At 37.4% G+C, this 23622-nt stretch overlaps 1 protein-coding gene across 1 annotated transcript; it reads right to left on the bottom strand.

The window, feature by feature from the left end:
* Positions 1–1309: 1309 nt before the first annotated feature.
* DUSP11 (dual specificity phosphatase 11) lies at positions 1310–23604 on the bottom strand. Its single transcript, XM_090281440.1, has 9 exons — positions 23443–23604; positions 21915–21990; positions 18212–18343; positions 9434–9557; positions 6061–6121; positions 4342–4388; positions 4006–4081; positions 3593–3778; positions 1310–1792 (listed from the first exon to the last, which is right to left on the bottom strand). Exons 1-9 carry the CDS (start codon positions 23541–23543, stop codon positions 1594–1596), a joined length of 1002 nt encoding a protein of 333 aa, XP_090137566.1. The 5' UTR covers positions 23544–23604; the 3' UTR covers positions 1310–1593.
* Between the last annotated feature and the right edge of the window lie 18 nt (positions 23605–23622).

Below are 23622 nucleotides of genomic sequence, written 5' to 3'. Positions count from 1 at the left end.
GCCAGAATTATAGTGTTGAAGAATAAAAGAGACACAAGATAGCAAAGGGAGCCTAGTTTTTAACAAGCCATGCTGATAACCGAAATAGAAGGGGGAAGGAACAGAGGGAACAATACGGTAAAGAGAGGGTTTTTGAAGGTGGCAAAGTTTATATGATGGCACGTCTGCTGGCAATGTCCTCCTTAGAAACTGCTCACCAAAAACCCCTTAGAACTATTTGACTGGCTGGATTACCACACCTGCTCCTGCTTGTTCTTTGTTGTCTCACCAGTTATCTTCCTCCAATTTCTTTCCAAATGAGCCTGCTTGATGAATTCCCCCGGACCAGCCTTTTAACAAAAACTCATGTATCTCTGTTAAATGTGGCAGGCAATGATAAACTTTCTGAGCCATCACTTCAATGAAAGGATTAGCAACCTGAGCTAATTAGCCACAGATGGGGGAGTAGTTCAACATGTTGTTCATATGTAAAAGAGAACAGATAAAATAACTATCACGTATAGTGTAAGACATTCTGATACTAATTTTCAAAATAAGAGGCTTTACAAAATGAGGCCAACCATTCATCAAATATCTACCAAGACTTTTGATGTCACGATGGTGACACACTTTCTCAAGCAAACAAAGGTTTTTGGCTTCCTCGGCAACTAATAATAATCAACACCCCCCAAGTGATCCATCTGTGTGTTCTAGAGGTTTCGTAGCAGAAGAGACAACTTAGAAACAAGGTCAAGGCACTACTCTACTGTGACAGGCAAGTGGAGAAAGATCCCAGTAAGCTGTGCTCAACGGAAAAGCAGAAACATAAGTAGCCATGCAAGTCTTCCCAGATATCCCAGGCTTTAAATGTCATATCCTATTCTGTTCATTAAGCAACCTTCATAATCTATAAAAGTTCAAGTTTTCTGAATAATTCTACACAGTTGATAACAATTACCCTGTCAGGTAGGTTACCCAGCATTCTGATTCATCAGTCTCTTGCCCAACCGACAATCAATCCCTAAAAGTTTATCCACTCCTGTGTTAGATGGTATATATGACAATTCAGTGAAAGGAAGTTGGTCAAACCTCACAACAGACTGCCAAAGAAAGTAATGCCTAATCACAAAATACCACAACTAATTGCAAATAGTGATTAGGTTCCAAAGAGATTGTCTCCTAGGTAAATTTCAATAGAAATCTTGAACAGTTAGGGAAAAAAAGAAAGCTTAATGATTGGGTCAAAATAGAACATGACTAAAAATTTTTGTATACACACATTCATATCATAAGTCTAGTCAAAAGGAAATACATAGAAAAGATAGAATTTTTAAAAATTATGTACATGGCATGTTCTTTATTACTTTATCAGTTCTAAAATAACATCTTCCTTTAAGAAAATTTAAGAAAGGAACAACAAATCATTTCCTTCACTATTGCAAATACTGCATATTTGTCAGCAAAGAGTTAAGTATTAATATGATTTTTTCCTTAAGTTTGAACTTAAGGGAGAAAAAATAGATTATAAACATCATTTGACCTGATCTTATAAAAAGTCACTCCAACTGTCTTCAGTCCTTCTGTCTCCAGATAGATTTCCAGGATAGGTTTGTGTCACTCAGTCCATCCATAATAGGTTGGATAAGATAATCCATAGTAACCGCCAGGACGCCAACTTTTATCCTGGACTACTTGATTCGCACTTGGCTGTACATTCCAAGAATACCTTCTTAGTGAATAGTCCTCTCCAGAGGGACCAGGAGGAGGAGGGTTATGGCATCTCTGGTAAAAGTTTTGATGTTGTGAAAAGTTTCTTAAATAAAACAAAAGTAATAAACTCTTATTAGTTTTAATAAAATATATAATAAGCTTTGTAAATGATACAGATACTCTGGTTCTGTTTTCTACCTGTATAACCTTAGCAGATAAATTACTTTATCTCTGGATGTCTTAGTACTTTATAAAATGGAGATAATAACACCTTCCACCTTCATGAGTTGTTCTCAAGGTAAATTAAGACAATACAATTAAATGACCTACCATAATGTCTCAGCACACACAATAGATCCCTAGGAGCCTTCCCACCTTTCCCTATAGAGATAAATGCCCGTCCTATTCTAATCAGATACTTTCTTTTCAAGTCTGGCAGGTTGAGACAGAACAAGCTATTTATTTCTGAAAACATAAAGCTGCTTTCATTTTATAAATACATACATATATAAATTAATTATAAAGTGAAGAAATTCTAACCATGGTACATGCAACAAAACTGGAAAATTAAGATTTAAAGCAAGATCAGTAAATCTAATATAATCATACAAAAGAAAATTTGAAATCCGAGAAAAAAATAACCCTCTGCCTTCCTAACTCTCAATCCTGCCTAATCTAATTCAACTGGTTAATATTTCCTTTTTGGTATTTTACCCCCTAGCATCTTTTTTAAAAAAAAAACTGTTAGATCATATCAGATTATTTTTACTTACCATAAATGAGCTGTCATTTTTCCACAGCCTCATAAAATGTCACGGTATGGACATAATTTACCTAGCTATTCTTCACTGTTAGAAATATAAGCTGCGCTCTACTTTTTCACTACTATAAATAATGTTGGAACTAACACCTCAAAACATACATTTCTGTATCCTGAGTACCTAGCCGAGTGTCTGATATGTAGCAGGGAGGCTTGAGAAATGTGCTGAATGATTAAATAAATATAACTTTTCCCATACTTTATATTTCCTTACTCTCAATGTGGAATTAACAGGTATGAACATTTTTTAATGGCTATTAAAGTTATGTTTCCAAAGGACCATACCAATTTTCAGTGCCATTGGCAATACAAGCAACATTTAAAAAAAAGGTTTACATCTTCTAAAAATGCTAAAATCTTTTTGAAAGTGTTTATAATGTGAAGTATTTTTTTAGTGCATGTAATAGTCAACAATCCCTATGAAATAGGTATTATTAAAATTGCCATCTGATTGACGAATAAGTAGAAATTTAGAAATCTTACCCAAGATCACACAGCAAGTGAAGGGAGAGCCAGAACGCAAATCTAGGTCCAGCCTGACAACCACTACACTGGACTGCTTTATCACAAACTGTTGTTAAATTCATAGGCAAAGAATAGAACCTTGCTATTTTAACTGTACTGAGATCTTTTCAATTTCCCAAGTGAAAATATTTTTGTGATTTATTTGTTCAAGTCCTTTGCAAATTTCTCTACTGGAATTTTTACTATTTCCCCTATAATCTGTACTTACTCTTTAAATAACACTCTTCCTTATTCTGAAAAATATACCACTTTTAACATAGCCAAAGAATGCAAGATTGCTTTTGGTAGTCACATCACATTGTTGGCTTAAACTAAGTTTAGAAGCAATGAAAATTTCTAGGGTGCTTTCCCAATCACCTCTGAAAAGTCACATATTTCCCATCCTACATTTGACTTTTCAGCCCTAAGTGCAAAATATGAAGAAACGATACCTCTCGGTTGACACTGACCAGCAGGAAAATGTCAATTCCTCACCATTATCATAATGTGTTTGCACTAATTTATAATACTATTCACTTCTATTTCAGTTCTAGAAAAAAAAAAAAAAAGCAGAGATACCTTACAGACTGCTGCAAATCTTGGGTCTGCATGTGGAAATGCCAAGAAGGTGTTGGGTAACCTTGGGTCCAATGCATGTTATTCCTAGGTCCTTGGTTAACAGCCTTATTAGTGGTATGGACTGGTTCCATCATATATGTGGAATATTCAAAACCAGTTGATCTGTATACACCGGATCCCTGATTCCTTAAAGAGAATGTTTTTTACACATAATATTACTGGTTTCCAAATTTGGTAGCCAATTTACTGTCTATATTTTGGGCAATGACAATAACAATCCCATCCTCCCTCCATTCCTACTTGTTTAGATTTCCCTGAGCAGATAAGCAACAAGAAGAATGGCTATGTACAACTTAAATAACATAAAAACAGATGTCCCTCGCCACAAATTTTACATATAAAATGCAACTTACTTCCTGATGGGACCATTCTGAAGGTCTTCAATGTAGTTTTGTCTTTCTATGCAATGTCCCCGGCATCTATTGAATACTAAGGAGTGGAAGAACTATTAGAAATAACTGTAGAGAAGGCAGACCAGAGCTGAAATCCATTGACTAATTAATCAGGCTGTTATATCTCAATATTTCCAAGATACATCCCTGTATAAACTTTTTGCAAAAGATTATCTTAGGTCACAAGAAATAAATTACAAGCTTTTCTTGTTTTCCAAAATTTGAGAAATTCAGCTACAATTACACCTTCCACTTTATTTATAAAAAGGGAAAAGCAGTGATAACCCTCATACTTACATTCAATTGCATCATCTGGTCTCATGCCTTCTACGTCAATCAAATATCTAACAAAACAATATAAAAATCAAGTTTTTGCAGAAAAGGTCCAATTTCACTTACAAATATAGATACAAAAATCCTAAGAAAATATCAGCACATCTAATCCAATAATTATTGAAGAATGATACACCATGATCACAAAAAGGCTTTATTCTAACGATGCAAGGATGAGCCAACTTTAGAAAATCTATTAATAAAATTATTTACATTAGTACAACAATTTAATTAACAAAAGAGTAGAAAATACAGACCCAACTTGGGCAGATGTTAAAAAGATATCTGACAAAATAAAGTAATTTTTTAACCAAAATATGACAGACTATTTATCAGAAATCAACAAATAGCAAAAGACAAATTGGGGAAAATATTAATATCATATCTAAAAAATAATATTTAACCAACTGCATGGGCCAGAAACTTACAAGTCACCATCCCTGCCAGCCACTTCTTCCTTACCTGCATTTTTAACCCACCACCAATCCTAACAATTATATCACCTACATATTTCTAGAATATGTCCACATCGTCCCACCAAAATGACCACCAAACGCTGCACCAAGCCACCATTATGCCTCAACTTCTACAAAAGCCTAACCTGTCTACTTGCTTCCACCCTGTGTCCTTGCAATACAGACTGATTATGTTCTACACTAACCCTCAGTGAAAAGAGCTCAATGGTTTTCTATCACTCTTAAGATGAAGTCTAAAACCTTAAACATAGGCCTGCACAATCTAGTTTTATTTTAATGCCGTACTTCCTCCATGGCCCAGGCTCCCTTATCAGGTCTTCCAACACAGCATATGCTTTCCTGTTAAAGGGCCTTTATTGTTCCTTATGCCCAGAATTTTCTCTCCCATGTCCCTACCTTGTTAACACCCATTATTCCTTCAGATATCAGGTCAAATCTCCCCACAAAAACCTCCCTACTCTCCATGATGAGTCAAATCCTCCCTAATATGCTCTCTTAATACCATGTCCCTCTCCTTCTTGGAATTTGTCAAAGTTGTAATTTTATATGCACGTGTGTGAGCTATTCCCTCTCTAGATTGTTAGGGTCCACAAAGGGCAGGTCAAGTCTCTTTACTCAGAAAGTCTCACAAGTCTTTTTGCTTAGCACCCAGCACAGTGCTCACACATAACAGATGCTAAACAAGTATTTTCTGAATAAACAAACATAAATCAGTACACTGTGGCAACATCCACAAAAAAGCACAAGGGCATAAACTTTTTGATTCAGAAATTCCATTTTTAGTGAAATGATCCCTGAGACAACTGCATATATATATTCAAAGATGTACATAGAGGAATGTTTATTATTTCAACATTTTATAATATCAGTCTTCTACTCTTTATGTTCATCAGTAAGCAAAGGAACAATGCAGCCTTTAAAAAGAATGAGGTCTCTAAATGCTTTCATAGGATGATGTCCACCATGTATTAAATTGTAAAACAGCCTGTCTAAATATCATATCATTAAATTACATGTACATGCTTATATCTGCATTTTTAAAGTCTGAAAAATATGTAGTAAATTATTACTGGTAGTAATCTCTGGGTGGGGGGAAAGACTGCTTTCTGCTCCACACACTTCTATACTGATTGCACTTTTGCAACTAATTTATATTACTACTTAAAACAACTTAGGCATGGTCTGCATCTTGGGGTTGGCAACTCACCTGCAGATGAGGTAGCCAGTCCTGTTTAAACCATGGGTACAGTGGACACCAATAAGTCTGTCTATAAAACAGGGAATGTAGAGTTAAATAAATAAATACCCTAAAAACAAATCATCCAGTTTTCTGAAGAGTAACATTAATTAGTTACCACAACACTACCACTACCTGAAAATAAATAACACTTGCAGAGAAGTGTGTGTGTGTGTGGGGGGGGGTGTTTTACTAACATACTATAAAGAATGATCTAACATAGAATCAAAATTCATTGTCTCTGGGAAATTTTGCTCAGTTCCCAATTAGATGCAATAGTGCAAAATGGTGAAGGCCTGGTCAAGTACAGTAAAACTCCACTGAGACAAACTCATTTGTCTTAACATAGAATGCTCATCAGTAACTGATTTAATTACAGAAAAATGGAGTTAAAGAAAAACAGGCTATAAGAAGAATGAAATTTCTTTCTGAGTGAAACAAATGGAATACCTTCACTGTTAAAACGGATTATTAGAAAGGGCAGTTTCTGAAGTACTCTTACGTTCTCAAGGCACTTCCATGCCTTCCCTCATTTGCTGCTCCTAACCCACCATAGATCTATGTGCCCAGTGAAGTACAATGAAAACGCAAGACCTGGAGATGTAAGCCTGGGCTACACAGTGGGCAAAGAGAACAAAGACAAGAATCGTGTCTAAGATTATTCCAACTATGCCACAGCATTTCTCAGTCCATTGTTTAAAAAATTCCATGAGAAAGTAAATAAAAAACAGCAATGTGTAATTGATCTCTGCAAAATGTATGCCTGTGACTAGGTGCTGTCTAGTGGGAAGGTGCTCATCATTTCCTACCTGAACTACTACCTCCCTACTTCTCATCTCTTCTATTTCAATTGATCTTCCATATGGAAGATGCTCTTTCTGAAATACACACTTGGCTGGGTTGTTCCCTTGCTTAAAAATCTTCATTTTGCATAGAATACAGCCCAAACATTTAGGATAGCATTTAGAACTCTTAATAAAAGGATGTCACTCTGTCTCTCTAACTGAACTGTAAATCCACAATGATCTGAACTGTAACTTAAAAGGACCCACATGGTCCACCTCCCTTCTACCCCACACCAACCTCTCTGATCCCACTTCCTATGGCTCTGACCTCAGTCGCTCTCCCCACACCAGCTACACTGGCCTCCTCACTATTCCTCAGACACGCTGATAGTCATGACAGCTGCGCCTCAGGGACTTAACACGTACTATTCTCTCTGCTTTAGAATAATACCCACCCTGTCTTCCCCAGATATCCAATGGCTTGTTCCTCGCTTCCATTAAGGCACTGCTAAATGATATCTTAACAGAGTAGCCTTTCCTCATCACCCACCACATCCTCTCACCTCTTTATTATTCTGTTATTCTACAAGCACTTATCACCACCTGGCATTTCATATATTCACTTATTTCTCTCTCGCCCCACTAGAATGTGAAGAATAAAAGGGCAAGAACTTCTTCTGTTCCTACTTCCTAGATCACTGTCTTTACCTTCGAAGGTGTTACATATAAATATTTGCTGAACATGAACATAAGAATTATATACCCTTTCACTCTACCCTCCAGTGGCACCAGAGGCCACTTCTCTATGACACAAATTAAAACCCTGTGCATTTTGCACTGCTTCCAACACTTGAGCTGTCCTTTCCTCGCTCTCGCCAAATCCTCTTCCCCCCTGCCCAGCTCAAACACTGACTTCTCAGAAAGGCCTTCCTCAATCCCTCTATATTCCCAGTGCACATAATTTATTTTTTATTATAATTAACTCAGTGACTTACAGTTATTGCATGTTTATCTTCCTAGTTAACTGTGAATTTCTAATAAACAAAGACTGCTACTCACCTCTAAATCCCTGTACCCTAACAATAAACCCAAAAGGCTCTCGAATATTTACTGAATTGATTTATTTTCTGAGTCTACCAGTTCTAAGGAGTAGAATATGTAGTGTCCTCCTCTTCGCCAGTGAGCCTGGTATCTGTGTGAGGGGTTTACAGCAGAGGTAGCCAAATGGATCATAAGCCAGGTCCTGAGACCGCTATGGCAAGGAGCACTGCAAGACACAGTGAAGTCAGCACAATGCAAGCAGGAGACCAACATGGAGTCAACCTATGCAACAGACTACACGTGGTGTAACATGTGAACAACCAGTACTTACAAACATGTTCTCATACACTCACATGGATCTTCTAGCCCTCACGGAAACAGATGGAACACTGTATAACAGTTCCACACAAAGGGGCCTGGAAGCCATAAGCAGGCCAGTATCTGTACCCTAACATTTTAAGAGGTAATGTTTCTGTGACTAGTTTACACAAATAAGATAATTTACCTCCTCTGTAGACTCGGTGATTATCACAGGCCAAGTCCAGCCTCTCAAGATTTAAAGTACAGGGTAGATCTGTGACCAGGGCTTGAGATAATTTAATAACTAGTGCCTCCATTAAGCAACGAGGTAACAGTTTGAAAATTTACATTAAAACCCACTGATTTCATCCCTCTCTTTCCTTCCATCTCCTATCTTCCCATATCTACCTCTAGTCTTTCTCCCCTACTCACTGTTTATTTATACTTACGTGTCACAGTTGCTTAATAAAGTGTACACTCCTTAAGCTAAATCTAGAAACAAGACAAAAGGAACACTTTGTCCTATGGGTGTGTGGCTTTACAAAAAATGATTCCTCAGTCTTAAAATATGGCAAACATCATGATCCTCCTGATAGTTAGATGCCAGAAAAAGGCAACCATTCTTTAAAATTCACAAGCTATTAAGATCTGTTTTCAAACAGAATTAGGTAGATCTTAGAGCAGGAACAAGAAAACGCCAGTCTAGTTTAGTTCTTCCTGTCTGAAAACTAAAAATAAGAGGTGGTCGTGACCTTCCCTTACTTGTACCCAAAGTGGAAAAACAGCAGTGAAGATGCAACTTCACTGGTCCACTCCATTTTGTTCTGCTTCTACGGGTTTGTCTCACTCCAAACCTCTGCTTTCTGCTTTCTTTTTCCACTCCAAAATGCTGAGATTCTAAGCTTTTCTTCCACCCACCAATCACCTCTTAACCAATAAATAAGACAAAAGAACATTTTTATTTTATTACATTTTTCCCATTCAAATATTTAAAAAAGAGATGAGCTAGTTCAGCTCCGATTTTTCACTAAACTCACTTCCCAAACTAAATTGCTTATTTGTAACCATAAAAGGATACCTTACTCTATTACCACCATCTGATATGCCCACATTATCAAATACAACAGGCCTAATGTAGGAACTATTAAAAATATTTAAAATTTCCCACCACACTCAAAATGCAAACCACAGTTTGGGTAAGAAAAAGAACAACTTACCGTTATCTTTATTTTCTTTCAAAAACCCATTAACAGCACATTTAAATTTAAAAATAGTGTCATCATCAGGCACCTGATGCCCAATCGTATAAATTTTTAAGTAAGGAATAGTTTCTGGTAAGTCCTATAAGGCAAAATCATGAAAATTATATTATTTCATTTGCAGGGAAAGAATTAAAATTTAATTCGAAGAGCCAGAATATAAACCAAGAGGTTAGAATAAACTCAGTATGTCAGTAATTCTGATAAGAGAGCCATTGTTTTCGAAGCTGCTTCAACCAAGAGGTATCACTAGATTTTCACTAAAACTACAGAATGAATAGTTGACAGGTATATAAAAATGAAAGCAAAATTCATGTGAATGAATGCATATATAACTAAAAATTACATAAATAATTTTACCTAATAGCTTACATTTCAAAGGCAATAGAATCAGAAGAACTTGGACAGAGCAAATTTTAAGCACTGTTCAGAACTGGTATTCTTGGGGTGGGAGAAAGTAGATATTGATAAAAGCCAGAACAAGTTAAATAAAAATCCTGCATTTCTGAATTTAATAGAAAACTATTAATATGAACCTATAATGTACTGTATTTTATATTAAACACAAACATACAAACATATTTCCTAATTGTTACCACTGAAAAAGTATAGGAACAACTGATATTATGTCATGTCAACAGGACTTAGGAGCCAAACTGAGAAGCTCCAAGTGGCCAAAGATAGGACCTTGATTTGTGCCTCAGTAAGAGTAAGAACTGCAGTGAAGTTCCTGATGATATGAAAAATAAATAAAATAAAATCTAACTGGTTTTCACTGGAGGAGTTAGTGAATCAGCTCATTATTTTGAAAACTGTTAAATAAAAGGAAAGAATCATGCCTCTATAGCTGGGCAACCAAATAGCCAATGAGCTTCTTGTAGTAGAAATATACCCAGCTAATAAATTAAAAAAACAAAACAGTAGGGTTCACCATTTTTGAAGTCCCAAATGAATTTATGAATACAGGTAACAATCATAAGTGACTGCTAATATTGCAAAAAGAGGCAATCACTTATATGTCTCCACGGAAGAACACATCATCACCTATGAAACTGTCTTGCAAAAAAAACAAAACAAAACAAAAAACACCTTTCAAGCCTGAATCTGATCAAGCCTCTAGTTTACAATACAAGGACTAAAGAATATGTTAACAACACATGGGGATACAATCATCAAACACATATGGGGGCAAACTACCTAGTTTCTTTAAATGAAATTCAAGGGGGGAAATCAAAGAAAGTAAAAGAGACATGGAAGGGAGAACTTATAAATTAAATAAAGCCTCACAGACCTAACAATCAATTGCAAAATGTGTACCTTATCTGGATCTAATTCAAACCCTTAAAAACGTTTTAATGAGATTTAAAAGACAACTGCAAATCTGTGTGCTGACTGAATATTTAATATTAAAGAATTATATTGAGAAATTAATCTGCCCCACCCTCGGTCCTTAAGCATGACGGCTGATCACAGATTGAGTAGATTAACAACTAAAGGAGACAGACAAAGGCAGTAGATCCCTGGTAGTCTCCAAGAGGCCACCTGGGCCCAGACTAGGACACGTTCTGATGGCACCACGGGCAGACCCAGGAACTGTGGATCAATCTAAGAAGCAGCAACAAACAAGAAAAGTCACAAAAATGGGGAGACAGAGAAACAACCCTCCATCAAAAGGAAAGGAAGAATCCCCAAAAGAGTGTTAAATGAAATAGAGGGAAGCAAACTATCAGACACGGAATTCAAAAAATGGATTATAGGGAAGCTCAATGAGTTCAGCGAGCTCAAAGAAAATTACAAAGAACTCAGGGAAACTACAAGGAACTTACTGAGAACTACACCAGCATGAAAAAGGACATAGATGCTATCAATAAGAGCCAGGAGGAAATGAAGAAAACAATTTCTGAACTGAAGAACACAGTAGAAGGAATTAAAGGCAGGCTAGGGGAAGCAGAAGACCGAATCAGCAAGCTGGAGGATAACATAGAAAAAAATTGCCAGACAGTGCAACAAAATGAAAAAAGACTGAAAAAGAATGAGGAGGTTTTAAGACAGCTGCAGGACAACATGAAACATAATAATATCCGCATCATAGGAACTCCAGAAGGATAAGAAGAGGAACAAGGGATAGAAAACCTGTTTGAAAAACTAATGACAGAAAACTTCCCTAACTCGATGAGAGAGTCACGCAAGTCCAGGAAGCACAGAAGGTCCCAATGAAGATGAACCCCAACAGACCCACCTCAAGACACATCATAATTAAAATGGCAACATTCAAATACAAAGAGAGAATCCTAAAAGCAGCAGAGAGAAACAGCTAATAATATACAAGGGAGCTCCAATAAGGCTATCATCAGATTTCTCAGCAGAAACACTACAAGCCAGAAGGGAATGGCAAAAAATATTCCAAGCAATGAAAAACAAAGGCCTACAACCAAGAATACTCTACCCAGCAAGGCTCTCATTCAAAACGGAAGGTGAAATAAGGAGCTTCCCAGACAAAAGAAGGCTAAAAGAATACATCTCCATCAAACCAGCACTGCAAGAGATGCTAAAGGGTCTGCTTTAAGAAGATGAAGAAACAGAGAGAGACAGAGAGGAACACAAGTACATAGGGGGGGAAAAATGAATAAGTATCTATCGAAAATAACCTTAAATGTAAATGGATTAAATGCACCAATCAAAAGACATAACAGCTGAATGGATTAGAAAGCATGACCCACATATATGCTGTCTACAGGAGACCCACCTTAGAACAAAAGATCTGCGCAGACTGAAAGTGAAGACATGGAAAAAAATATTACAAGCAAATGGACATGAAAAAAAACCCTGGGTAAGCAATACTTATATCAGACAAATCAGATTTCACAGCAAAGGCCATAAAAATAGACAAAGCAGGACATTTCATAATACTTAAGGGAAAAATCCATCAAGAAGATATAACCCTTGGAAACATATATGCACCCAACATAGGATCACCCAAATATATAAGGAAATTTTTGAAAGACTTCAGGAAGGATATAGACAGCAACACACTCATAGTAGGGGACTTTAACACCCCATTGTCAACAATGGACAGATCTTCAAAACAAAGAAACACCAAGGATATTGAGGCACTGAACAACACTCTAGATCAAATGGACTTAGTTGATATATATAGAACTTTTCACCCCAAAGAAGCAAAATACACATTCTTTTCACGTGCACATGGAACATTTTCAAAGATAGACCACATGGTAGGACATAAAACAAGCCATAACAAATTCAAGAAAATTGAAATAATATCAAGCATCTTCTCAGATCACAATGGCTTAAAACTGAAAATCAACCCCAAGGAAATAACTCAAAAACATTCAAACTCATGGAGAATGAATAACATACTATTAAATAATGAGTGGGTTAACAGTGACACCAAGGAAAAAATCAGGAAGTTTCTGGAAACAAATGATCACGAACACACAACAACCCAAAACCTGTGGGATACAGCGAAAGCAGTTCTGAGAGGAAAGTTCATAGCAATACAGGCCTACTTAAAAAGGATAGAAGAATCTCTAATAAAAAACCTAATCCTACAGCTACAAGAACTAGAGGAACAGCAACAAACAAAGCCCAGAGCAAGTACAAGGAAGGAAATCATCAGGATTAGAGCACAATTTAATGACATAGAGACTAAACAAACAATTCAAAATCAACAAAAGTAGAAGCTGGTTCTTTGAAAAAATAAACTAAATTGACAAGCCTTTAACTAGGCTCATCAAGAAAAAAAGAAAGAGGACCCAAATAAAGAAAATCAGAAATGAAAGACGAGAAATCACAACCGATACCATAGAAATACAGAGGATTGTAAGAAATTATTACGAACAACTCTATCACAAGAAATTTGACAACCTAGATGAAATGGAAAAATTTCTGGAAACAAATAATCTTCCAAAACTGAATCAAGAAGAAGCAGAAAGCCTGAACAGACCAATAACAACTAGTGAAATTGAAGAACTAATCACAAAAAAGCCCTGGACGGATGGCTTCACAGGTGAATTATATAAAACAATTAGGAAAGAACTAACTCCTATCCTTCTCAGACTATTCCAAAAAATCCAAGAAGAGAGAAGACTCACACACTCTTTCTATGAAGCTACTATTACTCTAATTCCAAAACCAGGTCAAGATACAACAAAGAAAGACTACAGGCCAATATCACTGATGAACACAGACGCTAAAATCCTCAACAAAATATTGGCAAACTGAATCCAGCAACACATTAGAAAGATCATACACCACGATCAAGTGGGATTCAAACCAGGGATGCAAGGATGGTTTAATATTCACAAATCAATAAACGTAATACCACATAAACAAAATGTAAGACAAAAACCACATGATCACATCCATAGACGCTGAAAAAGCATTTGATAAAGTACAACACCCATTTATGATGAAAATTCTCAGCAAAATGGGAATAGAGGGAGCATACCCCAACATAATAAAGGCCATATATGAGAAATCTGAAGCCAACATCATACTCAATGGGCAAAAACTGAGAGCATTCCTCCCGAGGTCAGGAACAAGACAAGGATGTCCACTCTCTCCACTCCTATTCAACATAGTCTTGGAAGTTCTAGCCACAGCAATCAGACAAGAAAGAGAAATAAAAGGCATCCAAATTGGAAAAGAGGAAGTAAAACTGTCATTATTTGCAGACGACATGAGAATGTACATAAAAAGCCCTATAGACTCCACCAAAAAACTACTTGACGTAATAAGTGAATTTGGCAAAATGGCAGGATACAAAGACAATATGCAGAAATCAAAGGCATTTCTGTACACCAACAATAAAATATCAGAGATAGAAACTAGAAAAAAAAATCCCATTTACTATAGCAACAAGAAAAATAAAGTACCTAGGAATAAACTTAACCAAGGAGGCAAAAGACTTGTACTCAGAAAACTACACAACACCGAAGAAAGAAATTAAGGAAGATACAAATAAATGGAAGCATATACCATGTTCATGGGTGGGAAGAATCAACATCATTAAAATGTCCACACTACCCAAAGCAATTTATAGATCCAATGCAATCCATATTAAAATACCAATGACATATTTCACTGACCTAGAACAAATACTTCAAAAATTCATATGGAACCAAAAAAGACCCCGAATAGCCACAGCAATCTTGAGGAAGAAGAACACAGTAGGAGGAATCACAATATCTGATACCAAACTATACTACAAGGCCACGGTAATCAAAACAGTCTGGTACTGGCATAAGAACAGACATACAGATCAATGGAACAGAATAGAGAGCCCAGAAATAAACCCAGGTCTATATGGTCAACTAATATTTGACAAAGGGGGAAGGAACATCAACTGGAGTGAAAAGAGCCTCTTCAACAAATGGTGTTGGGAGAACTGGATAGGGACATGCAAAAAAATGAAACTAGACCACCAACTTACACCATACACCAGAATAAACTCAAGATGGATTAAAGACTTAAATGTTAGCTGTGGCACCATAAATGTCCTAGAGGAAAACATAGGCAGGAAAATTTCAGATATGCTGCATAGCAACATTTTCACTGATATATCTCCTAAAGCAAGGGGAATAAAGGAAAGAATAAACAAATGGGATTACATCAAACTAAAGATTTCTGCTCAGCAAAGGAAAACATCAGCCAGATGAAAAGGGAACCAACCATATGGGAAAATATATTTGCCAATGATACCTCAGACAAGGGATTGATTTCCAAAATATATGAAGAACTTATACGACTCAACACCAAGAAGACAGACAACCCAATTTAAAAATGGGCAAAGGACCTGAACAAACACTGCTCCAAAGAGGACATACAGAGGGTCCACAGACATATGAAAGAATGCTCAACATCACTAGCCATCACAAAGATGCAAATTAAAACCACAATGAGATACCACCTCACACTGATCAGAATGACCATCATCAACAAATCAACAAACAATATGTGCTGGCGAGGATGTGGAGAAACGGGAACCCTACTGCACTGTTGGTGGGAATGCAGACCGGTGCAGCCACTATGGAAAACAGTACGGAATTTCCTCAAAAAACTAAAAATGGGGACTTCCTTTTGAACCAGCAATTCCACTGCTAGGATTACATCCGAAGAATCCTGAAACACCAATTCAAAATAACCTGTGCACCCTGATGTTCATAGCAGAGTTATTTACAATAGCTAAGTGCTGCAAACAACCTAAGTGCCCGTCTGTAGATGAGTGGATCAAAAAACTGTGCTACAATTACACAATGGAGTACTATGTAGCAGAAAGAAAGAAGGAACTTCTACCACTTGCAACAACATGGATGGAACTAGAGAAAATTATGCTAAGCGAAATAAGCCAGGCAACGAAAAAAAAATACCTTATGCTATCACCTATTACAGGAAACTAATAAACAACACAAACAAACAAGCAAAATTGAACCAGAGGTATGTAAACAAGGAGTAGACTAACAGTGACAAGGGGAGAGGGGGAAGGAGAGAAGGCGATATGAAGGGGAAGGGTCTACTCAAAGAACATGTATAAATGACCCATGGACATGGTCAACTGGGTGGGGACTGACTAGGGGAGAAGGGGTGGGCAGGGTGCGGGGAAGCAATAGGGAAAAAAGTGGAACAACTGTAATAAAAATTTTTTTAGAAGAATTATATTAAGGAACAAATTCCTATATTTTAAATATACATACCAAAAATATATAGATAAAATGGTATCTGTGATCTACTACAAAATAATATGGAATGAGGTGAAACAGGTAAAAGTAGAGATGAAACACAGTATTGATTAATAAATATTAAAGCTGCATGAGTTTATGGGTGGACAACAAATACCTACAGTATCATGTCTACTTCTATATAAGTTTAAGATTCACAATAATTGTGTCAAAACAAGAGGACACTATGGAAAACAGTCTGGCAGTTTCCCCAAGGTTAAACACAGAACTACCATGCGACCTAACAACTCCACTCCTACCCCTACATCTAAAAGAATTGAAAGCAGGGATCTGGACAAATATTTGTACACCCACATTTGTAGCAGCATGAGTCACAATAGCCAAAGGTGGAAACAGTCAAAGTGTCCATCAACAGATGAATAAATAAAATATGGTATTATACACACATGGATTATTCAGCTACCAAAAGGAAATACCATTTTGTTACATGATATGACATGGATGAGCCTTGAAAACATGTTTAGTGAAATAATTCAGACACAGAAGGACAAATGTATAAACACTTGTATGAAGTACCTAAGACAGGCAAAGTCATAGAGACAGAAAACAGAAGATGTTACTAGGGGCTGAGAGGAGGGGAAATGAAATTGTCATTGTTTAATGGTTCAGTGCTTTTGTTGAGGATGACGAAAAAGTTTTGGTTATAGACATTGGTAATGGTTATACACATGTGAATGTATTTAATGCTACTGAACTGTACACCTGTTAATAATTAAAATGATAAATTTTATGTATATTTTAAAACAATAAAAAGAGTAACTGAGCTCAAGTTTTAATTATTCCTTTTTCTGAGCCCGTTTCATTATCTATAAAATTCACAACTGTGATCATTTATTCTCTGAGCTTAGTGAAGAGTAAGCACTCAGTAGGAGATATCAGTACTACTACTTCATCAGCTAAAAATAGATTAAGGTATGTGAAAGTACTTTATTTACTTATTTTTTAAAAGGTTTTTAAAATTTATTTTGAGCGAGAGGGGGAAGGAGGAAGAGAGGCAGAGAAACATCAATGTCTGAGAGAAACATTAACCAGTTGCCTCTTGCACACCCTCAGCTGGGAACCTGGCCCACAGCTCAGCATGTGCCCTGACTGGGAATCAAAAAGATGATGTTTCAGTTTGTGGGATGATGCCCAACCCACTGAGCCACACCCAGTCAGTGCTGAAAGCACTTTTTTAACTTTTTTTTTCTTTTTTTAAGATTTTATTTATCTATTTTTAGAGAGAGAGAAAGGGAGGGAGGAAGAGGGGGAGAGAAACATCAATGTGTGGTTGCCCCTCGCACGCCCCCAACTGGGAACCTGGCCTGCAACCCAGGCATGTGCCATGACTGAGAATCGAACCAGTGACCCTTTGGTTCACAGGTTGGTGCTCAATCCACTGAGCCACACTAGCCTGGTGGAAGTACTTTTTTAAATGGCAAACTGCTACACGAGTATTAAATACATTAGTTGTTATTGTTTCCCATGGACATGAACTGGTCAGAAGGACAATTCTTTCTAACTGAGATGCCATGTGGGCCAACATAAAATATGGGTTTCTGCTCTGCATTGAAAAACTGTAGGAAAGGCAAGCATACAACTTTGAGGAACTTGTCTTTTACTGTAATGCTTACACATGGTCTGGTAACGGTTTAAAATAAATGCTAAAGACATAATGACTATTTCTTTCTCCTTAGGATACTACTATTCCTACTAAAAGTTGACTTCATTTTCAAAATACAGAACACGGAGGCTTACAGAACTTTTTAAGCACATACAGAGCCTACTGCCAAATATAATAGTTTAATTCATGTCTTTAATCTCATTTTGAAACAGTAACTGGAAGTGTTTCATTAAGGAATCCACTTGTTTCCCTTTTTCAACTGTTACCCATGAAAGAAGGCCTGGATTCATCTTGGCATGAGGTGATAACTACTAATTACTATGACTTATTATAGTATCACAAAGAAGATTCTTTTCAATTAACATTTCCATTTACCTCTGTTTTGTAATAGCGGTGAGTATATGTTAAATCAATGATCAGTCCAAGTTCTTCATTCTGTTCTTGGATTTTGTTAAAAAGATCCAAGGGGGAAAATCGTTCTTCTGGAGCAAGTCTCTCTTCAAAACTCTGTCAGAGAGAATGAAATAAGAAACAGCAAAGGTGTGCTTAAAATCCTTTGTTATATTATCCATTTAGTCAAGCCCTCTGATGCTAACATACAATAAGATTCAAAGGAAAGTTTTCATTTTTCTGGGATTTACAAGCAATATTACAATTCTTCCTTCCAGAGACATTGGAGGGAAGAAAATAAGGACCACATTAATTTTGTCCACCACTGTATCTCCAGCTCTAAGTGAAGTGCCTGTAAACTAGCACTTATAAATACTTCTGAAGTGTGAATATATATAAAGAATGGATTGCTAAATTCTTTTTAATGCATTAGGCTTATTTGTGCCTACTGTTCCGCTGATCTTATTGGTAATTCAGGTGCCAATAATAGTGTTTTGTTTTGTTTTGTTTTTTTAATGGATACACTAGTTTTTAGAGTACACTTAAGTTCACAGTAAAACTGAGCAGGAAGTACAGAGTACGCCCTTATAGCTTCTCTCTTTCACCCCACATAACCGTCCCAAACATCAACATTTCATACTAGTGTGGTACATTTGTTAGAATCAATGAACCAACATTGACACATCATTATCAATTAAAACCCAGTTTACACTATGAGTCACTCTGCATTGTAATTCTATGGGTTTCGACCAATCTATAACAACGTGCATTTACCCTTATAGCGTCACACAGAATAGTTTCACTGCCGTAAAAATCTCCTGTATTCTAGCACCATGTCCAATGTGGCTTAATTTCTAGTAGGGCTAGATGACCCCCTCCCACCATTATTCTTCTTCTACAAAATTTTCCTGGCTATTTAAGTTTATTTTTTATATGAGTTTTAGAACCAGCTTATTTAAGATGATGTCAAGTTTATGAATTAACTTAGAAAGATTCGACAGATTTATGATGTTGAGTCTTCCACATAATATTGTAAGAGTTTTAAAGGGTACATTAATTACAAGGCATACAATCTCTCTAGTCAATTCCTTGAAGACTTGGAGATTATGGATCAATTATCATCACCAGCTATATGAACAATATATATTTTTTAACCCTCACCCGAGGACATTTTTGTTTTTCACTGCTTTCAGGGAGAAAGGAAGGAAAAGAGGAGGATGGGAAGGGGAGGGGAGGGGAGGGGAGGGGAGGGGAAGGGAAGAGAGGGGAAGGAAAGGAAAGAGAAACATTGATTGTATGAACCCTACCGGAGATGGAACCCACAACCTTTCAGTTTCCGGGATGAAGCTCCAACCAACTGAGCCACACTGGCCAGGGCAACAATAACTAGTTTTCGATAACTAAATAAGTCAGAACCCTTTAGGATGTCTTCCTTGATTAACTCTGTTATCATCCCCCCCACCCCTTTGAATTCCTAGGTAATTCTTCCAATGGAGTTCATTTGACACTTAACATATTCTATTTTACATTCCAATGTGCTTAAGAAGTGGCTTTCAAGTATTGAGGTGACTTTTCCTTGGGTGACTTTCTTAAAACACACAGGAGATTCATGTCACATTTCACTTCTACGCCAGGGTAATTCGTCTCCCTAATTCTACTGCATCAATAGGTACTACGCTGCGAGTGGTTATACAGCTTTGTGGTGTCATACGGTGTCTTAAACAATCCCAATCCTGAATAAAATAAAGTATACAAAGCTACAAGTAAAAGCTAAAAGATATGATGACATCTTACAGGGAAGATCTGTGGCTCTGTGGAGGAAAGAAAACTAAAGAGCCTTCCTGTTTTCTCTCTTACTAATATACTTTCAGGACAGAGGCTAAGCAGAGACCCTTGTAAAGCCTCAGAAATTCACTTTTAGAGGTCATGGAGTAGGGACTTGAGCAGTTTAGAAAAACTGCATAGAAAGGAGGAATATTGGAGAAAATTCACAGTAACTGCAAATGTGGGCAGGGAGTCCATGCATTCACTCAACAAAGATTCGTTAAGTATATGATGCCAAATACTTGTTTGATGTTGATGAATGTGAATAAGAACCATATATTTGTCTTTATGCAATAACAAAATTTTAAGTCCAGAGATGCAGAGGAAACAACACGGTAGGAGAAAAACGAATCCTGACCTATAAGTCACAAACAAATTTCCAATAAAGTATGCTTTTTCTGATGCTAATCCACGCTATGCTGGGAATTTTAATGAGACGTGGAATCTCTTCTCACCTTTTTTTATATCAGTCAAATGTCTTCCCTACCCATTTCTTTCTAGTTCAAACAGAAACACAATTTTCAGAATTTCCATGCTGAAATCCTAACCTTGCTGATCAGGGTATTTTTTTGGTTGTGATGGTGGGAGCAAAGGGTCTCACTGGCATTTAGTGTGTGGGGTCGTGGATGCCAGGCATTTTGTCAAATTCAGAACAGTCCTACAAATGTGTCCCATATTTGAATGACTACTGAATATCCTACTCAACATTTATACAGGTGAAAAAACTGTTCACAATTATCTAAGCCTTAGAAACTAACTCCATTTCACAAATAAACACAAAGGGTTTTGTTTTTTGCTTTTGTTTTCTTTTTGCAGTTTTAATAGACATTGAATTTTCCAGGACAGTAATCACCTAATATTAACCAAGTGAAGAATGAACTTGGTTTTATTTAGAAATCTACTAAGAGCTGTTCACTGTCATGGAAGCTCTAATCACTAAGGCAATATAATCCATCTAAACCAGTCTGCACTTGCAATTTTTGCATTCATGGTGCAAGTAACCAACTACTTCTTTATTTCTAGTATAGTCATGCCTAAACATTTACATAATGAAATGTTAATACACATTACATTATAAATTCTTTTATTTATTCCTTGTATTATATGAGTGGGAACCCCCCGCTTCCCTCCCCCAAAAAACAAAATTATCTCCTGGAGAGCGGGTCCCTTGTAATACAGGCTTCCCCTGGTAGGTGAGTGTTCTAGGAACCCGTCTGTATCAGTGTACCAGCTGCTGGTGTTGTAAGGCTGCATTCAGCTCCAGTGAATTTTTTTTTAACTCTTTCATACATTTGCCCATCTCATGACGGGTGATTCATGAATATACCTGCACACACTGCACTGACCAAAAACAGCATGACCCCTGCGCCCCACCCTCCTTATCACCTGATCTCTCCCCAGCGACATTTTTGTTTGTTTGTTTCCCTTGATGAAAAAGTCCTCAAAGGGAAACATTTTTTGCTGATGTGGACGAGCTGAAACAAAAACGGCAGAAGCACTAAAAGGCATCAAAATCAACAAGTGCAAAAACTGTTTTGAGTGGTAGAAAAAAGTCTCGATAGATATGTTTCATCAAATGGAGAGTACTGTGAAGGTGACTGAAGTTTAAACATGTAAGAATACACAATTTTTTATAAGTGCCCTTTTTGGGGGGGTCCCCTCTCATAATTAGAGCATTACACTGATTTTTTTTTCTTTAAAATTAAGTATGGAAGTAGGTTGTATTTTACCTATGAATTTCATTTCACGGTAGTAAAGGGCAAAATACAATGTATAAACTAAAGAGAAAATGGAGTATGACAGGACTGAGATATAGAATGGTAAACCCAACTTCTGAAAGAATATGGAGTTAATTTTTGCTTACCTTTTTCAAAGGAACTTTGAAAGCAATGAAACGAGTCCCAGGCATCCTCTGTCCAACTGGGAGATAGTCTTTCCACCTGTTAATATATTTTTTTTGTAAGCCAAATTTTATTAGCCTGTCTCCCCGCACAGACTGAAGACTCCTCAGTCCCTTCTTCTCTTTGCTCTGCATTTTGTTGTTCCACTTATTCAAACCACACTAGTACCCTCTAGCACTTCCCTTCTTCTTCCTGCTTCCCCATCTTCAAAACAGATACAAGGCAACAAAACAATGCACAGGTCCCAGCATATAAGGCATATCTAAAATCAGTGATGGCTAGAACTTCTATAGCCCTGATAAAAATTAGCTGGGTTCTGGATACTAAGGTGCCATTAATACATACTTGTTGTGTGAAATAGTTTCAACTCAATTCTTTCACTTCGCAGTTTATTTTTAGTCCTCATACAACTGATGCCAGCAAATTAGGTCAGTAGGGAATTTCAGTTCATACTTTAAAAGGAAACCTGATAGAAAAGGGACTCTGACTTCACTTAATGCTAGGCGTCCGAGTAAAAAGCGGTATTTGAGCTGGCTTCTGTAAGATGATTAGAATTAACTAAGGCTAATTTACTATATCTGAAACATAGAAAGTGAGGGTAAAAGTGGCACAAGCTGGGGCTGAAGAAGCAGACTGGATTCTAGACAGTACAGAACCTTAAAGGCGATGGTAAAGTTTGTTTTTATTCTTGAAACAATACTTTTGAGTGATGTTTTTGAGCAATGTTCCAATTTACCTATTAAAAAGATTTCTATGTGAAGAATGGATTAGGAAGAAACCAGTAGACAGATACACGTACACTAGTTAGGACCTAACTGCGATGGATCAGGCAAGTTCTGTATTAGGATGCTGACGAAGAGGCTGAAAGACTCGAATATTTTCAGGAGATAACATGAAGGGGACTTAGTGAGGTTTGAGGTGGAGAAAAGGTAGGTCTCAAGGAATAAAAAGGCGTTCACTGCACATATGAGCAGAGTCCAAACATTTATCATTTGAAGCTACAGAAAAAGATTGCTCAAGTGAGACCTGCTACGAAGCAACAGTAGGCCCGCTGTGACCTCTGTTAACAATACAAACCAACGTTTTCGGTTAAAAGTTCAGCGGTACTGGTGGTTTTTTTCACTTAAACTTCGTAATTACTCATTTTCTGGGCCACAACAACACAGCTTCTAAAATTAAGGGGGGCTCTATTTTGGCAATGCATGGATATCCCCAACATTGGCAGTCCCATCTTAAAAAGCAGTCCTTCCCCATTTACCCGAAAAGCAATGGCCCGAGCCTTGATTTTAAAAGGACGGGAGAAATCAGAAAAGCACTGACGGTCCCTTCCGGCTACTACAGGCCGGGCAGCGACGGGGGCAGAAACTCCTAACGCCGAGCGGACGGGCCGATCGCGGGGCGGCCCGAGAAAGGCAGAGACCACAAGGGGTGAAGCCCAGGCCCGGGAGCTAGGAGCACGAAGGGCCACGCCCAGGGGCCCACGCAGATTACCGTTCCGGGATGTGGTTTCCGCCCTTCTTCTTGGCCTTGGAACGTCCAGAAGACACGCGTTCCTGGCCCCAGCCACCGCGAGCACGATGCCATTTGCTCATGTGGGCCCCAAGACACCGCTGAGCCAACGCCAAGAGCGCGAGAGTTGCCAGTCCTACTCGGTGGGAGCCCAAACAAGAC

The sequence above is a fragment of the Furipterus horrens genome, unplaced genomic scaffold (genome assembly GCF_987537825.1).
Source record: "Furipterus horrens unplaced genomic scaffold, mFurHor1.1.pri manual_scaffold_6, whole genome shotgun sequence".
Taxonomy (NCBI): Eukaryota; Metazoa; Chordata; class Mammalia; order Chiroptera; family Furipteridae; genus Furipterus; species Furipterus horrens.
The sequence above is the reverse complement of the archived record's forward strand: the minus strand, read 5'-3'. Positions and strand labels throughout refer to the sequence as shown.

What these genes read in the sequence shown, in the direction of transcription:
- DUSP11 (XM_090281440.1), bottom strand. Translation starts at nt 23,543, where the DNA reads ATGAGCAAATGGCATCGTGCTCGCGGTGGCTGGGGCCAGGAACGCGTG. An exon ending in TCAAAGTTCCTTTGAAAAAG is followed by an intron (nt 18,344 to 21,914) that starts GTAAGCAAAAAT and finishes TCTCTCTGACAG; the next exon opens with AGTTTTGAAGAGAGACTTGC. An exon ending in GAAAGAAAATAAAGATAACG is followed by an intron (nt 6,122 to 9,433) that starts GTAAGTTGTTCT and finishes CCTGTTTTATAG; the next exon opens with ACAGACTTATTGGTGTCCAC.